The 19,719-nt window shown below is 42.7% G+C and overlaps 1 protein-coding gene across 4 annotated transcripts in view; it reads right to left on the bottom strand.

Annotated features, from left to right (window-relative positions):
• The window catches only part of ERO1B (endoplasmic reticulum oxidoreductase 1 beta), a 108,125-nt gene that overhangs the window by 51,474 nt on the left and 36,932 nt on the right, over positions 1 to 19,719 (bottom strand). The window contains exon 1 of one of the 4 annotated variants that reach the window (XM_038533834.1): positions 7,754 to 7,898. The exons of 1 other annotated variant lie outside the window; for it this stretch is intronic. In XM_038533834.1, the coding sequence (XP_038389762.1) occupies positions 7,754 to 7,855 (102 nt within the window). In that variant the 5' untranslated portion in view covers positions 7,856 to 7,898. Of the gene's footprint in view, positions 1 to 7,155; positions 7,389 to 7,753; positions 7,899 to 19,719 lie in introns of those variants that run through there. 2 more of the 4 variants (XM_038533833.1, XM_038533835.1) reach the window with 2 other exon arrangements.

Here is a 19,719-nt window from a genome sequence, read left to right as displayed (position 1 = left end):
AGGATCGCGCCTTGGGCCAAAGTCAGGCGCCAAACCACTGCGCCACCCAGGGATCCCTGGTTTTGTACTTTAATATTAATGGCTTCTAATGTGTGAATTATATTGTGAGGTGTTTTTGCTAATATTTTATTTTGACAGCTACCCACCATAATGAATTTTATCCTCATTCATTTTCCCTGCCGTAAATGTTACACTCCACGAAAATATCACAACGTATTTGTTATATTGTTGACCTGTAAGGTAGGCAGAATAATGTCCCCCAAAGATATCCATGTCCTAATTCCTGAAGCTTGTGAATATATATGTTATTGTACACAGCAAAAGGGATTCTAGATGTGATTAAGGATCTTGAGATGGTGAGATTATACTGGATTATTTAAGTGGACTCAATACTAAGATCCTTGTAAGAGGAAGACAAGAGTGTCAGAGTCAGACTGAAAGATGCTACATTCCTGGCTTTTAAGATAGTGGAAGAGGACATATGCCAGGAACACAGCAACCTCTCAAAGCTTGGAAAAGGCAAGGAATGATTCTCCCCTAGAGCCTCCACAAGAAATGCAGCCTTGTTGACCTTGATTTTATCCCTGTTAAAACCCATTTTCAGGCTTCCATCCTATAGCACTATGTGATCATAAATTTGTACTGTTTTGAGCCCTAAATTTGTGGTAATTTGTTAGAACAGTAATAGGAAATTAATGCAATCCATACTTAGGTTGTTTCCAGATTAAGCTAAAGAATAATGCTGCTACACAAACATATTTTCATTATCTCTCTCTAAATGTGTAAGAGTTTTTTCTCTAGCTTACATGCTTACAAATGGAATTACTATAGCTCATTTCCAAAACAGGTATACCAAGGCAGCCCGGGTGGCTCAGCAGTTCAGCACAGCCTTCAGCCCAGGGCATGATCCTGGAGACCCAGGATCGAGTCCCACGTAGGGCGGGCTCCCTGCATGGAGCCTGCTTCTCCCTCTGCTTGTGTCTCTGCCCCTCTGTGTGTGTGTGTGTGTGTGTGTGTGTGTGTGTCTCATGAATAAATAAAATTTAAAAAAAAAATAGGTATGCCAAATCCCAATCCTACCAACAGCAGACAAAAGCTACTACTGAGTCATATCCTTACCAACACCTGATATTTTTAAAATTTTTGCCAATCCAGTCTGCATGAAAGGGTATCTGATTTTTGTACTAATGAAGTATAATGTTTTATGTTCTATAAGACATTCATATTTCTTTTTTCATGAAATACCTGTTTAGGTCTTTCTTTTTTTTCACTTTTCTACTGGGTTGTCTTTTTCATATTGACATGCAGGAATCAATACTTTTTCCTATCCTATTTCATTCTTCTGGAGCTCCACTCAGACATACTATATTAGACTATGTCTCTTAAGTTTTCTTTAAAATTTACTATCCTGTTATTTCAGCTTCATTCTGAATAATTAATTTGCTTTTATTTTCCATTCATTTATTTATTCCATTCACATATTTATATTCATATATTTACTTATACCCATGTATATTTAGATATATTCCATTAATATATTTATTCATTCATTCAACATATTTGAAGATCTACCTAACATAAGCCTTGGACTGTTTTAAGTGCTGGAAGTGCAGAAGTAGAAGAAAGAAAAAAAAGAAAAGAAAATTAAAGAAAAGAAAGAAAAAAGAAAAGAAAAGAGAGAGAAAGACAAAAATCTCTACCCTCCATGAATTTACATTTTCATAGAAAAGAAAAAAAAACACCAGTCAAGTACAAAATCTGTCAGATATTAATAAAGTAATAAGAATGGAGACAAGCATTGCAGGACTGAGCTGCTACTATTTTAAAAAGCAGAGTTACAAAAGGTCTCAGTGGAAATTTTGGCAATGCTTGAAGGATGAAAAGGAACAAACCATGCAATTTAAGAGAAAGGGGGAAAGCATTCCAGGCTTGGGAACACAAAATATAAATGCCCCAAGGCAGTCAGCTGTCCAAAGTTTCTGAGGACCAATAAGGAGGATGATATAGTAGGTGAAAAGGAGAAGCAGGAGACCACTGTAAGACTTTGGCTTTACTGGAACTTGGGGTTTTCTTACACCAATCAATTCTCAAACTCTCCAATACCAACTGGGTGCCCAATTCAGTTTTGATACTACCTGGAGTTAGAGCAGACCCCCATTGATTAAGGGCTCAGTCACACAGGACTGTCCCCACCTTATATATTAGTCCCAAGTTCCTAGTCACCTATACTTCTGACTGACCAGCTATAAAGTGGGGGTTCCCATGACTCTTCGCAAGTTCAATAATTTGCAATGGCTTATAGAACCAGGGAAACACTTTACTGGTTTATTGTAAAGGATACAACTCAGAAGTGCCAAACAGAATAGACAGGCACATAGGGAGAAATTCCAAGGAGCAAGTGCACCTTCCATGGCTCTGAGCCACCCTCCCAGCAAGCGTCTGTATTCACCCACCTGGAAACTCATCAATCTTGTTTTAAGTGCTTTTACAGAGCTCAATGTCTAGCATCCCTCTCCCCATTTCAGTGGTCATGGGTGGGGCTCAAAGTTCCAATCCTCCAATCACTTGGTTTGTCTGACAACCAGTCCCACCCTGAGTGATCTAGGGAGTTCCCAACTAATTCACTTCACTAGCATCAACAGGTGTGACTGAAAGGGGCTTGTTACGATTAACAAACGGCATCCCTATTACTCTGGCAATGCCAAGGGTTTTAGGAGCTCTAGGCTAGGAAGAGGAGACAAAGACCAAATACATTTTTGTATTATACCTTACAGATTTAGACAGGAAACCACTAGTGAGTTTTAAGCAGAAGGTAAAAGAATATGGAGTACAAGATGAGGATGGAGGGTTTCTCTTTCACATTGTACGGTCAGGGAAGGCTACAACTTAGATAAGTGGACATGTTAGATAAGGTGACACAGCAGAAACCTAAGAAAGTGAACAAGTGAACCAATTAATACACGAAAAGAGTATGCTAGGTAGGGAAAACTGCTAGTCCAAAGGCCCTTAGGCAAGAACATATTTGCCATGTTTGAGGAACAAGGAAGCCAGTTTGGCTGCAGCATATGTTTAAGGGGGAGAAGACTGGGAAAAGCAGATGTGAGGAAAAAGATTGGGAACTTGGTTCCTGACACATCCGATTTGAGATACTTACAATCATGTTAGTGGAGATGAGGCAAAGGTAGTTGCATATCCAGATCTAAAGCTGAGAATCCTGGTCTGGAGATTTTGAGAGTCAGTTATGTAGGTGGTGTATAAAGCCAAGAGACCAAAGGAAATAACTCAGAGGAGAAAGAGTATGGATCTGAATCCTGAGGTTCAAATAACTAGTGGTCAGGAGCAGAGGAGGAAACAACCAAAGGATAGACTAACCTGAGAAACAGGATGAAACTCAGAAAAATAGAGCATCCTGGCAGCCCAAAGAAAAAAGTATTACAAGGAGAGTATGTGATGAACTGTGGGAAAAAATGCTGTCTAAAGGTAAAGCTAAGGTTAAAAACAAACGATTTTGTTTGACATGTGCAGCTTGACATGTGCAGCTTCTGAGGAGTGGTAGGGGCAAGAGTCTGACTGGAGTAGGCTAGAGAACTGAACAGAAGAGGAAGAATAAAGATAATTCCTTTGAGTAGTTTTTCTATAGAGGAGATCAGAAAAATGGAGCAGAGCCAGAAGAGATGGGCAGGTCAAGAGAGAACTCTAAAATAGAATTAATGGTATGTTTTAGGATGACAGTAACAGTCTATCAAACTGTTCAACCAGAAAAATTAATGATCCAGGGGCACTTGGGTAGCTTGGCGGTTGAGCGTCTGCCTTTGGCTTAGGGCGTGATCCCAGAGTCCAGGGATCAAGTCCCACATTGGGCTCCCTGCATGGAGCCTGCTTCTCCCTCTGCCTATGTCTCTGCCTCTCTCTATATGTCTCTCATGAATAAATAAATAAAATCTTAAAAAAAAAAAAAAAAAAAGAAAAGAAAATGATCCAGGACCAAAAGGGAAGATTTGCTGGAGCCATGTCCTTGAAACAAGGAATGGGACCTAATATACAAGAGAGAGGGATTGGCCTCTGATAAGAGTTCACAGTTCATCTATGATAACCCACTGGAAGTCCAGATGTGTGGGTATAGAGACTAATAGATAAACACAAAGGATTATGTTGATTACTCTAATTTCGTTAGTGAAGTATGAAGCTAAGAAAAAGAAAAGACTTAAAATGGTTGTCTGATTCAGTAGTCATTTCTCCTGCTGGATATAATCACCTATTTAATCCATCCATTGAGTTTTTAATTTCATCTCTAGAAATCTCATCACATTATGTTTTAATCTTTTTTATAGTTCTTTAAAAATCTCGTGTTCCAAAAAAATAAAATAAAATAAAATAAAATTTCGTGTTCCTTTTTCTTACTTTCAGGTCAGGGTCTCTCTGTCCTCCACTCCTTTGTATTTAAATTCACTATGTTTAATGTGTTTAAATTAAGTCTGCTATTTTCAGAATCTAAGATCATCACAGATCTTTTTCCATAGTCTATATTTCCAGTACCCCATTCATGATGCCTTGTGTTTTGTGATTTTTAACTATTAGCTGCTTATTATCCTTGGCCCTATACCTTCAAGAATTCTTTAGACCTGGGTTAAAAATAAATTCCTCCAGAGGGGATGGATATTTGCTTTTACCAGTAAACTAGGGGCATGCACCTGGGTCTGCCATAAATTAAATTTCTCACTTGAAGTTTTTCCCAGCATAGGTGGCATGAATATGGCTGGCAAACTTTTATAAGAGCTGGCTTGTGGTTATAGATTCTCAAGGGAGTTGTTTCCCCCTTCCCTAGCAACTTTCTTACTTTTCCCTTATTCCTGGTAGGATTCATCTCTCATATTGAGGATGTAGCTCTTTGGAGTTCAAGCTTTACCGTGGATCTCCTTCTAGTTTCCTCTCTTTGGGCACACAGAGCCTTTATTTCTTGTCCATTCCACACCAAGGAGTTATCACAGCATAAAGTCAAGGTCTTCAGGACTGGGGGAAAATCCTCAGGGTACTGGCCCTATTTGAGTCTCAAGACCTGTCTTTTCCATTAGGAATGGGGGGACTCTGTATTCTCTGATTTCATGCCACCTCAGATGCATTTAGAAAGACTTAAAAATACATCTGACTAAAATTACTTCTTTACAGGAAGATTAACTTGTCACATCAAGTATGTACTATGTCTTTTGTTAGTAGTGCTTTCCAGACTACAAAGAGTATTTGCATTTAATTTATAAGAAAATGGGTATGGGGGATCCCTGGGTGGCTAAGCGGTTTGGCACCTGCCTTTGGCCCAGGGTGTGATCCTGGAGACCCCATTGAGTCCCACATCAGGCTCTGGGCATGGAGCCTGCTTCTACCTCTGCCTGTGTCTCTGCCTGTGTGTGTCTTTCATGAATAAATTTAAAAAAAAAGAAAGAAAAAGAAAATGGGGTATGAGGGGCATCCGGGTGGCTCAATTGATTAAGGTCTGACTTTGGCTCAAGTCATGATCTCTGAATCCTGGGATCAATCCCCCCACGTCCCTCTGCCCCTCCCCCTACTTGTGCTCTCTCAACTGAATAAAATCTTTTTAAAAAAAGAAAATGGGGTAAGAGATATACAAATGCCTATGATTTTATAGGCTTAAAAATAACCTTTGCTTTCATTATAAGGAGACACATTCAATATACACCTCTCCGTAAATGATTTCTTATAAATGGAGATATTTTTTTTAAAAATGTACTTCTCGCTTTATGCTTTACTGGACATTTTTTTTCCTCTTAATTCAGTATATGTAAAAGAAGTGAAATAACTAAGTTCCACTTTATTTTCCTGGGACTCCCTCTGCTTTATTTTGATACCCTAAAGAAGCTGGCATATTGAGATGTAGTGTACAGAAGAAAAAGGGGCCTACCAGGGCTCCAATTTAATCTTGTTCATTTAGCAAGTGTGATATTAGTCATGTAAGCTTTTTGAACTTCAGTTACCTCAATTGCCCCACTTCTGAGAGACAGATCCAATAAATGAGATAATGTATATTTAAACATGGTACAGATTAAAAGACCATCTATAATATGGTCCAACACTATATTAGAAAATACCACTGTATCCACTTTTGAGGATTCTTTGGCACAATGCTACTTTGAATATGCACAAATTTTTCATTTTTGAACTATATGTATTCATTTGGACATTAAAAACTACATATATTCATTTGGACATAAAAGTACACATGCAATTATAAAGCGTTTAATGCATGTAATTAGTAGATGAAAAAACTAAAATGAAGCTTCTAGATTGTGGACAAAACATACAATATATGCTATAAAAAGAAAAAATGAGAAAAGTATCCTTTTAGAAAAACATGTAAATATATATTCCACCCCAAAACAATCACCCAACCATTCTATTTTAGCTAGAAAATAATTCTGCTAAAGACAATTTGGAAATTTTACTTTTTAAAAGATTTCCACTACTTCAGTGTTTTCTAAGCAGGGTTCAAAAGGTAGTTCAGAGGATAACAGCCTTACAGTTACTTACAAACAAGGCTTGTTTAAAACTGCTGATCCCTGGGTCACATCCAGATCCAGCAAATCAGAACAGGTGGCGGCGGGGCCAGAGAATCTGCATTTGTAACATGTTCACCAATACTAAAACCGAAAGTGTGCCCTTTTTATTTTTACCAAATCATCCATTCAAAAAACATCCACACAAGTAGGCTTTCTGGGATTTAATGCACGACACCGTCAGGCCGTGGAAAAAGTATGTGAATCAAGTCAGAAAAACATGTTTACACAGTTACACTCCGCTTCACCTTTTCCCAGCAATGAGCATTAACTGCTTCAAACGACATCCCCCCTCCTTATCGAACCACCTGAGACTCTTCTTTCTCTTTCTTTCAGCAGTTTTGTCACTTTGCAGCACAGGCTATTCAAATGATACTGTAGAAAAGAAGCAAACACCGCTCTCAAGGCAAAAGGCTCTGGTTTCCAAAACCCCCGATTTCCGGCGTCCTGAGAACACTTCTGCAATAGAGGTTTCACAGAAGCAATCCCTAAACTCTAATTTACTCTCCAGCCATCACCTGTCTACTGACAGGCCTTGTAAGGCCAGACGCCCCCCCCCCCCGCCCCCCAGTCTCTTACTTGAGCTCACCTGGAGATACCACCTGGCAGACAGGGCACGAGTTGGGAGACAATACAGCATTCCCAGGCAAGGAAGATGCCGGAGCAAGGGCAGACACCGAGGGGCCCCCTCGTCCGAAAGTTCCAGGAAGTGGAGTCTCGCCCCCTCCCCTGAGCACTCCACTTCTGCGGGGCGTGGGCACCGGCATGGGCATCGGCATCGGCATCCGCATCCCCCTCCCCGCCCGCCCGCCGCCGAGGGCTTCACTTCGACGCGTGCTCTCCTCCCAAAGCAGCTGACGGCGCTTTCATTCCGTCTCACCTCCCGCCACACTCCCAGCCGCTAAAAGACCAGCAGGAAAAGCGAAAACACCTCAGGGGACCGTCACCATCTTCCTCTTTTTACTGCCGTCGCCCCACGAGCGTCGCCAGGCCCAGGCCCGCACCCAGCCGCGGCTCGCAGACGCGTCCTGGACGTGACGGCTCGGGGTCCGGCCCCCGCCTCTCCGCCCCCCCGACGCCCCTCGGGCTGGCCCCGGCCCTCCCCGCGCCCGGCCGCGGCCCGGCCGCCGCCGCCGCCGCCGCGGGCGTTCGTCCCGGCGTCCCCGCCCCGCCAGCCCTCGGCTCACCTGGGCCTCGACGACGCTCGGGAGGAAGCTCAGGGTGAGCAGCAGCTGCGCCGCGGCCGCCGCCCCCTGCCCGGCGCCGGCCGGCCGGGCCCCCGGGCGCATGCTGGCCTCTCCCCGCAGCGCGGCCGGCCGGGCCCTCGGGGCGGGGGAGCGGCGGGCGGCCCAGGCGACGACGCGAGGGGACGGCTCCCGGCGGCCGACAGGCTCCAGGGCCAGAGGTGCGCACGCGGCCCGAGGCGGGGGCCGCTCTCGCCGGCTCCCGGCAGCTGCGAGTGAGGAGGAGAGCCGAGCGCCCCCACTGCATCCCCTGGGCGGCCCCGCCCCCGGCTTCCCCTTCGCCGGCCACGCCCCCTCCGAGCGCGGGGCCTTGTGGGAGTTGTGGTCCCGCGCTGCCGCGAGCCGGGCCCCTGGCGGAAGGCGGGGCCGGCGGCGCGGGGCTCTCGGGAACTACAGCCGCGGAGGCCGCTCCGCCTCCCCGGGGCCTCGGGCTCCTCCGCGGCCAATGAGGCCGGACCACGCGGGCTTCCAAAACAAGCGGCGGGGCGGGCGGGGCGCGCGGGGCGCGCGGGGCGCCCTCCCCCGGCAGTTGCTCCGGGAAACCCGCGGCGGGTTGTTGCGGTGCAGCTGTTCCCGACACCGCGCAGCCGGGAGGCCCGGGACGCGACCCGAGACGTAGGCAAATAAGGAGCGCGCGCCGCGGGGCCTTGCAGTTCCGGGCCCAAGCGCTGTCTCTGTCTCGGTCAGGGTTCTGTAGCCCCCGATCTGCTGCAAACGCCTGGGATAAGCCCCCTGAGACTTGGAGAGGTGGCCCCGGCTCCACGCCCCAGACGTGGATGTCATCCTCTTCCTCGTCCCACCCCCTCTCCTCTGTTGAGACAAACATAATACTGCACGTTGAAGAATGGGAACAAGCCCAAAAGTCTGTAATAATGTATGGGAATGGAGATAAACGCACGCAAGAGCTTGGAGCGATACAGACGGGGTTCAGCTCCCACCTCTAAAACATCCCACTGCTACGGGTGCCACGTGGCTCCGGACGGACTTCAGTTACTTGACCCCTGTGAACCTCGATTTGCTCATCTGTAAGTGAACGCTGTTTGAGGCTTATATTCGATGACACACACAAATGGCTTCGTATGGTGCCTAGCACAAAGGATGTGTTCAGTCAATGGTAGCTGCGATTCGTTTTATTAATAGCCTTGATTTCTAGAAAACTAGCAATACATCAATTTACCTTTATGTAGTGTGTATTAGTTTCTTGTTACTTCTATAACAAATGACCTAAATTTAGTGGCTTAAAACGAAACAAACTTATTGTCTTAGAGTTCTGAAGATCAGAAGTCCAAATTAGATCAGCAGGGCTGCATTTCTTCTAAAGGCGTTAGGGGACACAACTTCTAGAAGCCACCTGCATTCCTTAGCTCATAAATGTGCACCACATTGTCACATCTTCACTCTCTCCACTTCCATTGAAACGTGTCTTCTCTTGCTGACCCTTATAAAGGTCTGCCTCCCTCTTATAAAGACCTCGTGATTACCTGGGGCTCACCCAAATAATCCAGTATGATCTCCCGACCTCAAAATTCTTTTTTTTTTTTTCCCTAGAGACAGAGCTTGTTTATTGGGTAAGTGGTTATGTGCCAGCCCCCGAAATTCTTCATTACATCTGTAAAGTCGTTTTTGCCATATAGGGTAAACACACAGGTTCTGGAGATTAGGGTGTGTACGTTTTTGGGGAACATTAATCAGCCAACGCAAACTGTGTTAGACCTTTCTGCACATTTGCATCATTTGAGGGGCCTATGCAAAATGAAAATGCAAGATCCTGGTGTAAAAAATACTAAGAGTTTCAAGACAGTGACAGCAGAGCATTAAACCAAGTGCAGGGCCCTTCTAAGTACAGAACCTTGTGTGACCCCACAGATAGCATGCCCAGAAGCCAGCTTCATCAGTCCTCTTCCTCTTTGGCAGCTTAAAAGCAAACGAATTTTTGCTTGACTTTTCCAACTACTTTTCCATGTTTCTTCTTCCTTTATTTACCAAATCTCTATTTTCTATCCTCCCATTTCCTTCTGTTCCTCATGTAAATGTGCTCTGTCTCCGTCCTTCTACTAAAGCTTTCTCTTATCAAATCCAGTGGAGATTAGGGGTTTTTTTCCTCAAGATTCCTCATCTCTGCACTGCATTTGATTTTATTGATAACACATATTTTGTGGGATTATGTTATTAAACAATCCTGGAAATTTTTGTGCCATGGTTTTTTAAAAAGCGTAGATTATAAATATTCTTATTATAAAATCTCAAGTCCTTTAAAGGACGTTTAATTTCAACTCCTCTAGCACTTGGATATCCAGCGTGGCATCCACAGCCTGTAGTTAGAACCCTTCTAGATTTGTCACTGCAGAACAATTTGAGAGGCCAGTAGATGGAAGGAGGAAATTGGTCACAGAACTCCAGTGCGGGGGTCTGATAGCTATTGTCTTCCTGGTTACCTAACCCAGAAAAGTAACAGCAACAATACTCCGATTCATTTCCTGCTCAGGTGCCTGACACAAACCTTCTGGGCGCAATGGGTTTTTTTCTTGGTGAGTGAAATTAGAAATTGTAGGTATTTGGCATGAGATATGGTGCACCCAAATGCATTCTCCTAATGACATCTGCCAGGATCTTACTGTTAATTATTACAAGTGCTATAAGAGGGGTTGGGTGTTTTTTTTTTTGTCAACAGACTGCTCCTTTTGTTCTCTCACCCTGGTCTCTTTGTATACCTTTTCTTTCCCTAAAATCCACTGCACTGAAACCAGCTCTGTGCAAGGTGCCAGTGATGTCACCCCTGCTTCCTGCAGAGTTCCACAATGATGCTGGATTTGAACCTTTCCATCTCTAATGCTGTGGCTGGAAGTTGTAATAGAGGAAAGAAAGTACAGACTTTAATCCTCATTGGTTGAAAGCCACAAAAACCAGCCCTGCTAAACTTTTTTAGAAAAGAATAACAAATGACAAAGATGTAGAATAGCTCACAGTACCAAGGAATATTTCACCGCTTAGGGCTCCAGAAAGGCAAGTTCATCAGGACAGCATTCAGGGACGCTAAGCGAGTCTTTTCCAGGGCACTGCCATCGGACCAACCCATCAATGCCAGTTGCATTTCATCCTTTGTTCTTCCAATAAAAATTCACATTTCTTCTAGAATTTAGCTCAAGGGAGGGAGCAAACCCCTTGATTGCCAACCCAACAAGTCTAGAGGGAATGAGCAAGAGGTAGTTATACAAATGAACAATGAGCACTACTACCTTCAATTTTTAATAGAAAGGGAAGAGGGGACCTGGGTGGCTCAGTAAATTGAGCTCTGGTTCTTGATTTTGACTCAGGTAGTTATCTCAGGGTCCTGAGATAGAGCCATACAGTGGCTCCCCACTGGGCTTGGAGCTGGCTTGAGATTTTCCCTCTCCTCTCCCTCTGCCCCACTGCTTGTGCATGAGTGCCACTCTCTAAATAAATAAACAAGCAAACAAATCAATAAAATCATTTAAAAAATTAGAAAGGGACACTGGTCAGACATGACCCTTCAGTTGTGGCACTCCACTTGCACTTACATTTTTTTTTTTTAACTTCAGTTTATATTCCCACATTAAGTCACCACAAGTATCTTGTGTGGAACACCAAAAAGTACACATTAGGGGGACACCTGGGTGGCTCATTGGTTGTGCATCTGCCTTCAGTTCAGGGCATGATCCCAGAGTCCCAGGATGGAGTCCCATATTGGGCTCCCTGCATGGAGCCTGCTTCTCCCTCTCTCTCTGTCTCTGCCTCTCTCTGTGTGTGTATCTCATAATAAATAAATAAAATCTTAAAAAAAAAAAAAGTACACATTAGGACACTGGCAGCCCAGAAACAGCAACAATTTGCCTATTGTAGTTTACATGATTTATGATTTACCAACCGCACCTGGATTAGATTGACCTAATTGTCTGGAACTAACATATTTTACAATTGACCACATTTTTCGAATGCAAGAATTTATGGGCCTCTGAAATCTCTTAATCTGAGGAAGGTCAGGGCCAGCTCTGGAGCCAGTAAGTACAACGGCCTCATTGCAAACAATGATAATTTATCATTGATTTGGTTGGGAAAGATTATGGGAAAGGGCTAACCAGGAGGAACCATCTTAGTATTGATGGTAATTCCACTAGGGCTAGCCATGACGCTATTTCCTATGTGGGACAAGGACAACCTATGTGCTTCGGGTTTTCAATGAACAGTGTCAAAATGTGCTTAAGGTTAATCTTATTCGTATCTGAAATGTAAGCACACTGACAACATGCACAAAGATGTATATTTGTTGCAGATTCTCTCAATTTTGCTCTCAAATACAAATGATTCCTCATCCCTCTTTATCCCTGTTTCCCCTCCTCTCCTTTCCATTCCATATCTCTCTCTTTTCCCAGAGGATGGCCTATCTCGTCCCATAGTCTAGAATGAGTCTTCTAAAGTCCTATCACTGTTCCTACCCATGACATTCATTTAGCACTAACAATCTGCTATTCAGTATTGAGAGTTAGCTTTTCCCATGTATATGCGTATTATAGACATCTGGAGTGAAAAGTTACAGAAGACTCTGTCTTCTTACACTATATTCTGTTTAGTGGCTCAGTTCCCATGAATAGTAGTTGATAAATATTTGTTGATTGGTCAATATTTCCAACAAGCTCAATTTATCTTAGAAGACATGTCTCTCAGAACCAATCCTGGATGGGGTACCCTTGAGTGTTTCCTGTGGACGGGCTGGGAAGTTGCTTCATTGGACAGGAACATTTCTGGAGAAGGCATTAAGATAAGTGGCAGCATTTCATTAAGGCAAGGTATTACAGAACCTCAAACAGAGGTGTATTTGGGCACCATCAAAAAGACAGTGGAGAGGGCAACCCAGGTGGCTCAGTGGTTCAGGGTGTGATCCTGGAGACCCAGGATGGAGTCCCACGTCAGGATCCCTGCATGGAGCCTGCTTCTCCCTCTGCCTGTGCCTCTGCCTCTCTCTCTCTCTCTCTCTCTCTCTGGTGAATTGATAAATAAAATCTTAAAAAAAAAAAAAGACAGTGGAGAGTAACCGACTTGTCAGAAGATTGGTTGAGACCAATTACTGGAAATCCATTACTTTAAGCACTTCGTTTTTTTCTTAAACAGTATTGGAAATGTCTGTACTCATGGTTGTTGAAGCAATGTCTTGAGCAGATTACTGTGATGTTTAAGAGATTTTTGTGAGTTAACAAAACCACACTAAGTCTTTAGGTTTCCAAGATACCATTCAAATGTATTGTGTTTCCTTGATGATTTTTTGGCTTGGTGAACTTGTGACTTCTAGTGAAGGAAATCGTTGATGAATGGTTCTAAATAAAAGTCAAGGTAATGGGGTGGAAATTTAATAACATCAGTAATTTTCGCTTCTGATAGCAAGCTGGATTGTGATTAATGAAACTGCTGAGTAGTGGCAATCTGTTGTGTTTAAACAAGTGTATTTGCAGATAGCACTGGTGTGTTAACAACCTGCCACAGCAATTTTGTTAAAAGTGGATTTCCACCTGTAACTTAGTTATAAAGGGAATTTTTTATGTGGCGATAGGGTTTCTGAATTTTACTGAGAATATTTCTTCCCCTGTTCTTTTGACAGGAAGAGGGATTAAAAGTAATTAAAATGAAAGAACTTGGCTGGCCTGTGGCATGCTATTAATTACCTACCAAAAGCATTCACTGTTTTTCTTTAATATTTACTCAGCTGTGACATACTCAAGAATTTCACTTAAGAGCATTTAAACTGATAAACTTGAGTAAGTTAGAATTATTTCCATTTCTAAAAGAGTTTACATGGAGATATATGCAGTTTGGATAAAACCTTTTATGTAACAAACATATGGCATTATGCTGGAAGTTAACATACAATGTGATCAGAGGTATAATCTATTAAAGGTAAGTAATTGGGAAAACTAGAATAATCATTTTGCCAATTTCACATCCCTACCTAATTTCTATAATGCAAATGACTTCATATAATCACAAAGTTCTATGGCACCTGCCTGCACATTAGGACTATCTATCTGCCTTGAGTCCAGCTCCTACTCCAGTCCACTCTGCATAGGGTCCAGGGCACATCACATGAGGGCAAACGCTGTGAATGTTCTTATAATGTGAGAACAGGGACTCCTGGGTGGCTCAGCGGTTAAGCACCTGCCTTCAGCTCAGGGTGTGATCCTGGAGTCCTGGGATCAAGTCCCACATCAGGCCCCCTGTATGGAGCCTGCTTCTCCCTCTGCCTATGTCTGCCTCTCTCTCTCTGTGTCTCCCATGAATAAATAAAATCTTTTTTAAAAATTAAAAAAAAAATTTTAATGTGAAAACAAACATTACAGGAAGTAGAGAGGGACAAGGTCTTGGAAATGGTGAGGGCAAGTAGAGAAAGGCAGAGAAGGTTGTAGGTGGTCATAAGTGGCTGCTGGAAGTGTTTCTGTGTTGGTGCTGACTGAGTTTTTTCTTGATGTCAGTCTGTTCCCATGCAATCATTGGAACCCCAAGAAGTTTCATTTTTCCAATCTCATTTGCTTTTTCCGAGTTCAATCAAACATGTATATTGAGTCCAGCCAGTTGCTTCATCTTTGCTTTGTCCTGCTGCCTCTCTTCCAAGGGTCACATTCACACTTCCTCCCTCATTGCTGCCTCACTGGCTTCTCTTCCCCATTACCTCCCCCGCTAGAATCTGGTTTTTATTGTGTAGGATCCCTTCCTCCTGTGCATCATCCTCTTTCACTTGCCAACATCTTGATTCAGATTTGGATCCCATTTGGCCTTAATGGAATCACATACTTGCTGGTTTCCATTTTGTATTAGTTTCTTTCTTCTGTTTAGGGACTTCTGATGATCTCTTATAGATGCACAGACTTCAAGGATCTTCTCCTTCAACTTGAGCAAGATGTCCATCTCGCATTTAGAATGTTACATAAAACCCTGTGCTCTTTTCTGGAGGAAAAAAAAAACAAGCATAACATATATTCTGTAAGGCACTGTAAGTGTCAGGCTCTGCATGAGCATGAAGTCTGCTTGGGATTCTCTCTCCCTCTCCCTCTGCCTCCCCCCACCATTAAATAAATCTTTTAAAAAAATAAAACTAGGGATCCCTGGGTGGCACAGCGGTTTGGCGCCTGCCTTTGGCCCAGGGCGCGATCCTAGAGACCCAGGATCGAATCCCACGTCGGGCTCCCAGTGCATGAAGCCTGCTTCTCCCTCTGCCTGTGTCTCTGCCTCTCTCTCTCTCTCTGTGACTATCATAAATAAATAAAAATTAAAAAAAATTAAAAAAAAATAAAACTACAATTTCTTAGAAAATACTACCAATTTTTACCAAGCTGGGTAATAAAACAATCAGAGAACACTAAGAAAATATTCAGTTATTTTAAAGATAACTTTACAATTACTTGAGGGAATCTTTCTCCCAATTTTCAGGTTGTTTTTAAAATCTCATGCTCCTAGTCTGTGGTGCTTTTTTCAGACATTCCTGGATTTAGCATATAACTAAATGAGAGTGATTCTTCACTGTACAAAATTATTTAGCAAAGAAGTTCTCTTATCAAATGCCTTCATTGCACTATTTTAATTGCCATGTATAAAAATTTACTAATTTATCAAGAATGGCTCTAAGATTTTTAATGACAAGAGAACGCTTTGGAAATTACAAGTCCTGCTTATTCAAAAACCTGTGTTTACATCTGAAAGCTTTGTGAAATTATTTTTTAATAGAGCAGTTTTAGGCTCACAGCAAAATTGAGTGGGGAAAAAAAAGTTCCCATATACGCCTTCCACCAACCTGCATGGTCTCCTGTATTATCAACATCTCTTATCAGAATGGTACATTTGTTACAATCTAAACCAACATTGACACATTATTAACATCCAAAGCTGTTAGCTTATATTAGGGTTTATATTTTTTGTGTTGTACGGTCTGTAAGTTTTGACAGATGTGTAATAACACGTATCTACCCTTGTACTATAATATGCTATAGTATCACTGCCTTAAAAATCCCTGTGCGGGCAGCCCCGGTGGCGCAGCGGTTTAGCACCGCCTGCAGCCCAGGGCGTGATCCTGGAGACCCTTGATCGAGTCCCACGTCAGGCTCTCTGTATGATGCCTGCTTCTCCCTCTGCCTGTGTCTCTGCCTCGCTCTCTCTGTCTCTATGAATAAATAAATAAAATCTTAAAAAAAAAAATCCTGTGCTCAGGGGCGCCTGGGAGGCTCAGTCAGTTGAGCATCTGACTTCGGCTCAGGTCATGATCTCAGGGTCCTGGGATGGAGCCCACTTTGAGGAAAAAGAGGGGAGTCGGTTTTTCCCTCAGCCCGTCCACCAGCTTGTGTGTGCGCTCTCTCTCTCTCAAATAAATAAATCATATCTTTAAAAAAAACAATCCCATGCTCCATCTATTCATTCCTCTCTCCCCAGTCCAATCATTTTTTAATAAACTCTCCTTCCCCAAGGTGCATGTCACAAATGGAAAAACCCATATCAGTCGGAATTAATTCTAACCATGTAGAATAAAACAAAATGAAACCTCAAACCTCATTAACCTGAAGTGGTTTCTCTTCACTTTGCATGATGTGATTTCAAGAGAAAAAATAAAGATGCGTGGTGGGGTCCAGTTATCTTAACTCAACATTAATGATTATCAACTCAATTTTCTGGCCAAAATTATGAAGCCGGGGGGTAGAATTTCAAATGTAGCAATTTGGCTATCTTGCACTAAGCCAGAGACAAGCGAAGTGTCTGTAGCACTGTCAAGGTTATGGAAGAAAATAAAGATAGAGGACCTTCCTTTGGGATAGCACCCTGTAGCTTAGACTCCCCACATCCTTCTGCACTCTCATCTGTCAGGTGACTAGTGCTTCATACCAGATGCTGAGGATTCTCTGTACCTCAACCTACTACACAAGCTTTGTGCTATCTACATGTCCCATTTTATATCTATGTAAAAAAAAAAAAAAACTAATTCTGATTTATATTTTTTGAGTAACAACTAGAAAATCTCTTGACTGTCCTGAAAAGTAATTTTTAAATAGAAAGCTACTAATGTGTTCTTGTTGATTAATTTGTATGATGGAGAAGAGCAAAGTAGTTACTTCCCCTGGCACTGGAGCTATATAGACCACCACTGGGCAGGGGAGTTATAAGGGAGTCGAAGCATCAAATGAATCATTAGACCTGGTGATTTCTTAGTTTTTCAATCCTGACTTTCAGTGATTCCACCTAAAAAATAGAGCCTTTTTTTCAACCAATGAACAAACAAAAAGCCTTTTGCTAACATCATTTAAACATTTTAGAATTATCCCTTCTAATTTTCAGTATGAGCATCAGTATTAGCAATTCAGCAAATGGCCATTATCCTGTGTTCCCACATTTAATATCTTGAACTAGAAAGTAACTATAAATTGCAAATTGAGTGAATGGAGCAATCAGTAGCCGTATATTATCAATTTTTGAAATAGACTAGACTACATATACTAATGCCGAAGAAACAGGAAGTACACTTTGAAAAAAAATAGCAAGAAAAAACTTTCTGACTCAAAGATCTAAACAACTAGCTGATGTTTAGATAAAAAGAACTAATTATTGTGGGGATATCTTAATAGAGTTGATTGCTAAGGAAACACTTTATAGCACCTAGAAAACAGTGTCAGAAAGAACTATTTGAGAGAAAAGCTGCCACACTGTCTTGGAATATTAGTACATCATTTGTCTCAATGTTCATGGCAATAGCATTAGCAACATAAGGACTTTTCAGATTATGAAGATAGCCTTTTCATCCCAGAATGAGTACATCCCCTATGGCTATCTTTGTATTAAGAAAAAGAAGTATGTTAGCCAGAATTTTTATTTCATTCACAGAAATCATACAGAAACCAAAGCATAGGCATGTCCCCCACCCCCTCACCTATCCACCAGCCTGCATCTGCCTTTCCTCCTTTGCCCCCCCTCACACCCCAGCTATGTTCCCTTTGCCAACCAAAGGGCATTGTTCCAAAAATTCACTCATTGTGTTCTGCAGATGGATTCCATCAATATGGAAAAACATATTGTAAGTACTCCCATCTTTTAAAAACACTTTCTTGACCTTATTTCTGCCATGCCTTTCTTTTTCCAGAACACTCCTTAAAATAGTTATCTTATTTGCTGTGTCCATTTCTGCTCCTCCTGTTCTCTCATTAACCCACTTTAATTAAGTGTTTGCCCCCACTGCCCCACCAAAACTGCTCTTATGGAAGCTCCCCAGAGACTTCTATATTGCTAAATCCAAGGTAAATTCTCAGTTCTCATTTACCTGATCTAAAGCAGCATTTGGCACTGCTGAGCACCTTCTTGAAACACTTTCTTCACCTGACTTCCCTGGTTTTGCTCCTCCCCTTAGTTTCTTTCCTTTCAGTCTTTTTTGCTGGTTCACCCTCATTTCCGTGGCCTCTAAATATGGCCTTCTGGGGGTATCTAGGCAGCTCAATCAGTTAATACTCCAGACTCCAACTCTTGATCTCAGCTTAGTGTATGATCTCAGGGTTGTGAAATGAAGCCCTATGTCAGACTCCAAGCTCAGTGGGGAGCCTCTTGAGATTCTCTCTCTCCCCTCCCTCTGCCCCTCCTTCCCTCCCTGCCCCCACACATGTGCACACTCTCTCTCTTTCTCAAATGAATAAACAGATCTTTAAATATGGCCTTCTTTTATTATTTACTCACTCCCTTGGTGATTTCTTCCCATCACTTTGAATGCTGTCATATGTTAGTGGCTCCCAAATTTCTAGCTCTAGCTTAGACCTCTGCATCCAATTGCAGACACATGTCCACCTGCCCCCTTGACACATTCGCTATGCTAATAAGCATCCTGCTCCAATGTGCTCCTCTTAACATCTCCATGTTGCAGGATATGGCAACCCCCTACTTCCAGTGAGTCAGCACCCCAAATTTGATGTGGTAGCTTATTTTTGCTTTGAGGGAGGGAGGGCGGATTGTTGAGGGGGGGTGAGGGGGGAGGGGGGTAGGCTTCCGTAGGAATGAAGCACGACGTCCTGACAATGGTCCTACTTAACTCCTCCTACGCCTCCCCTCATGCCCTCTCTCTCTTCTCTCTCTCTTTCTTTCTTTCTTTCTTTTTTTCTTTCTTTCTTTCTTTCTTTCTTTCTCACCCCAATCTGGTCCAATAGCAAATCCTACTGCTCTTTCTTGGAAATACATCCAGAATCTGATCACCCTCTCACCATTCCCACCACTGCCACTGCCCTAGTTCCAGCCACCATCATTTTCTCATACGGATTACTGCAAAAGCCACCTAACTGGTCCTCCTGATGCTTCTTTCCTTACCTGGCTTTAATTTTTTCTCAACATCATAGCACTTTTGTTAAAACATGCACCAGATCATGTCATTCCTCTGCTTATAACACTTCGCTCCCCATAAAAGCCTGTGTGTTTACAGTGACCTCATGTGATCTGACCCTCATTATTCTCTAACCTCATCTCTATTTATTTTATCCTTAGTGAGTTCATCTTCAACCAGATTTGCTTCCTTGCTGTTCTTCAAACATACTGAGCGAGCTTCCAACATCCTTTGCAACTTCTGTTCTTTGCTGGCACATTCTCCTTCCAATACTAAATATCTACATGGCCTGCTCCTCAACCTTCTTCAGATACTTAAAATTTAACTCCTCAGTGAGCCTTCTATGCCTAGAATTGTAATTCCCCCTGCCCAGATACTTCCTCTCTTTTCTCTGCTGTATTTTCCCCTTAGCACTATTTTTTTTTAATTTTTATTTATTTATTTATGATAGTCACACACACACACAGAGAGAGAGGCAGAGGGAGAAGCAGGCTCCATGCACCGGGAGCCCGACGTGGGATTCGATCCCGGATCTCCAGGATCGCGCCCTGGGCCAAAGGCAGGCACC

This window comes from Canis lupus, chromosome 4, assembly GCF_011100685.1.
Source record: "Canis lupus familiaris isolate Mischka breed German Shepherd chromosome 4, alternate assembly UU_Cfam_GSD_1.0, whole genome shotgun sequence".
Taxonomy (NCBI): domain Eukaryota; kingdom Metazoa; phylum Chordata; class Mammalia; order Carnivora; family Canidae; genus Canis; species Canis lupus.
Note: the sequence above shows the minus strand (reverse complement) of the source record. Positions and strands in the feature narration are given on the sequence as shown.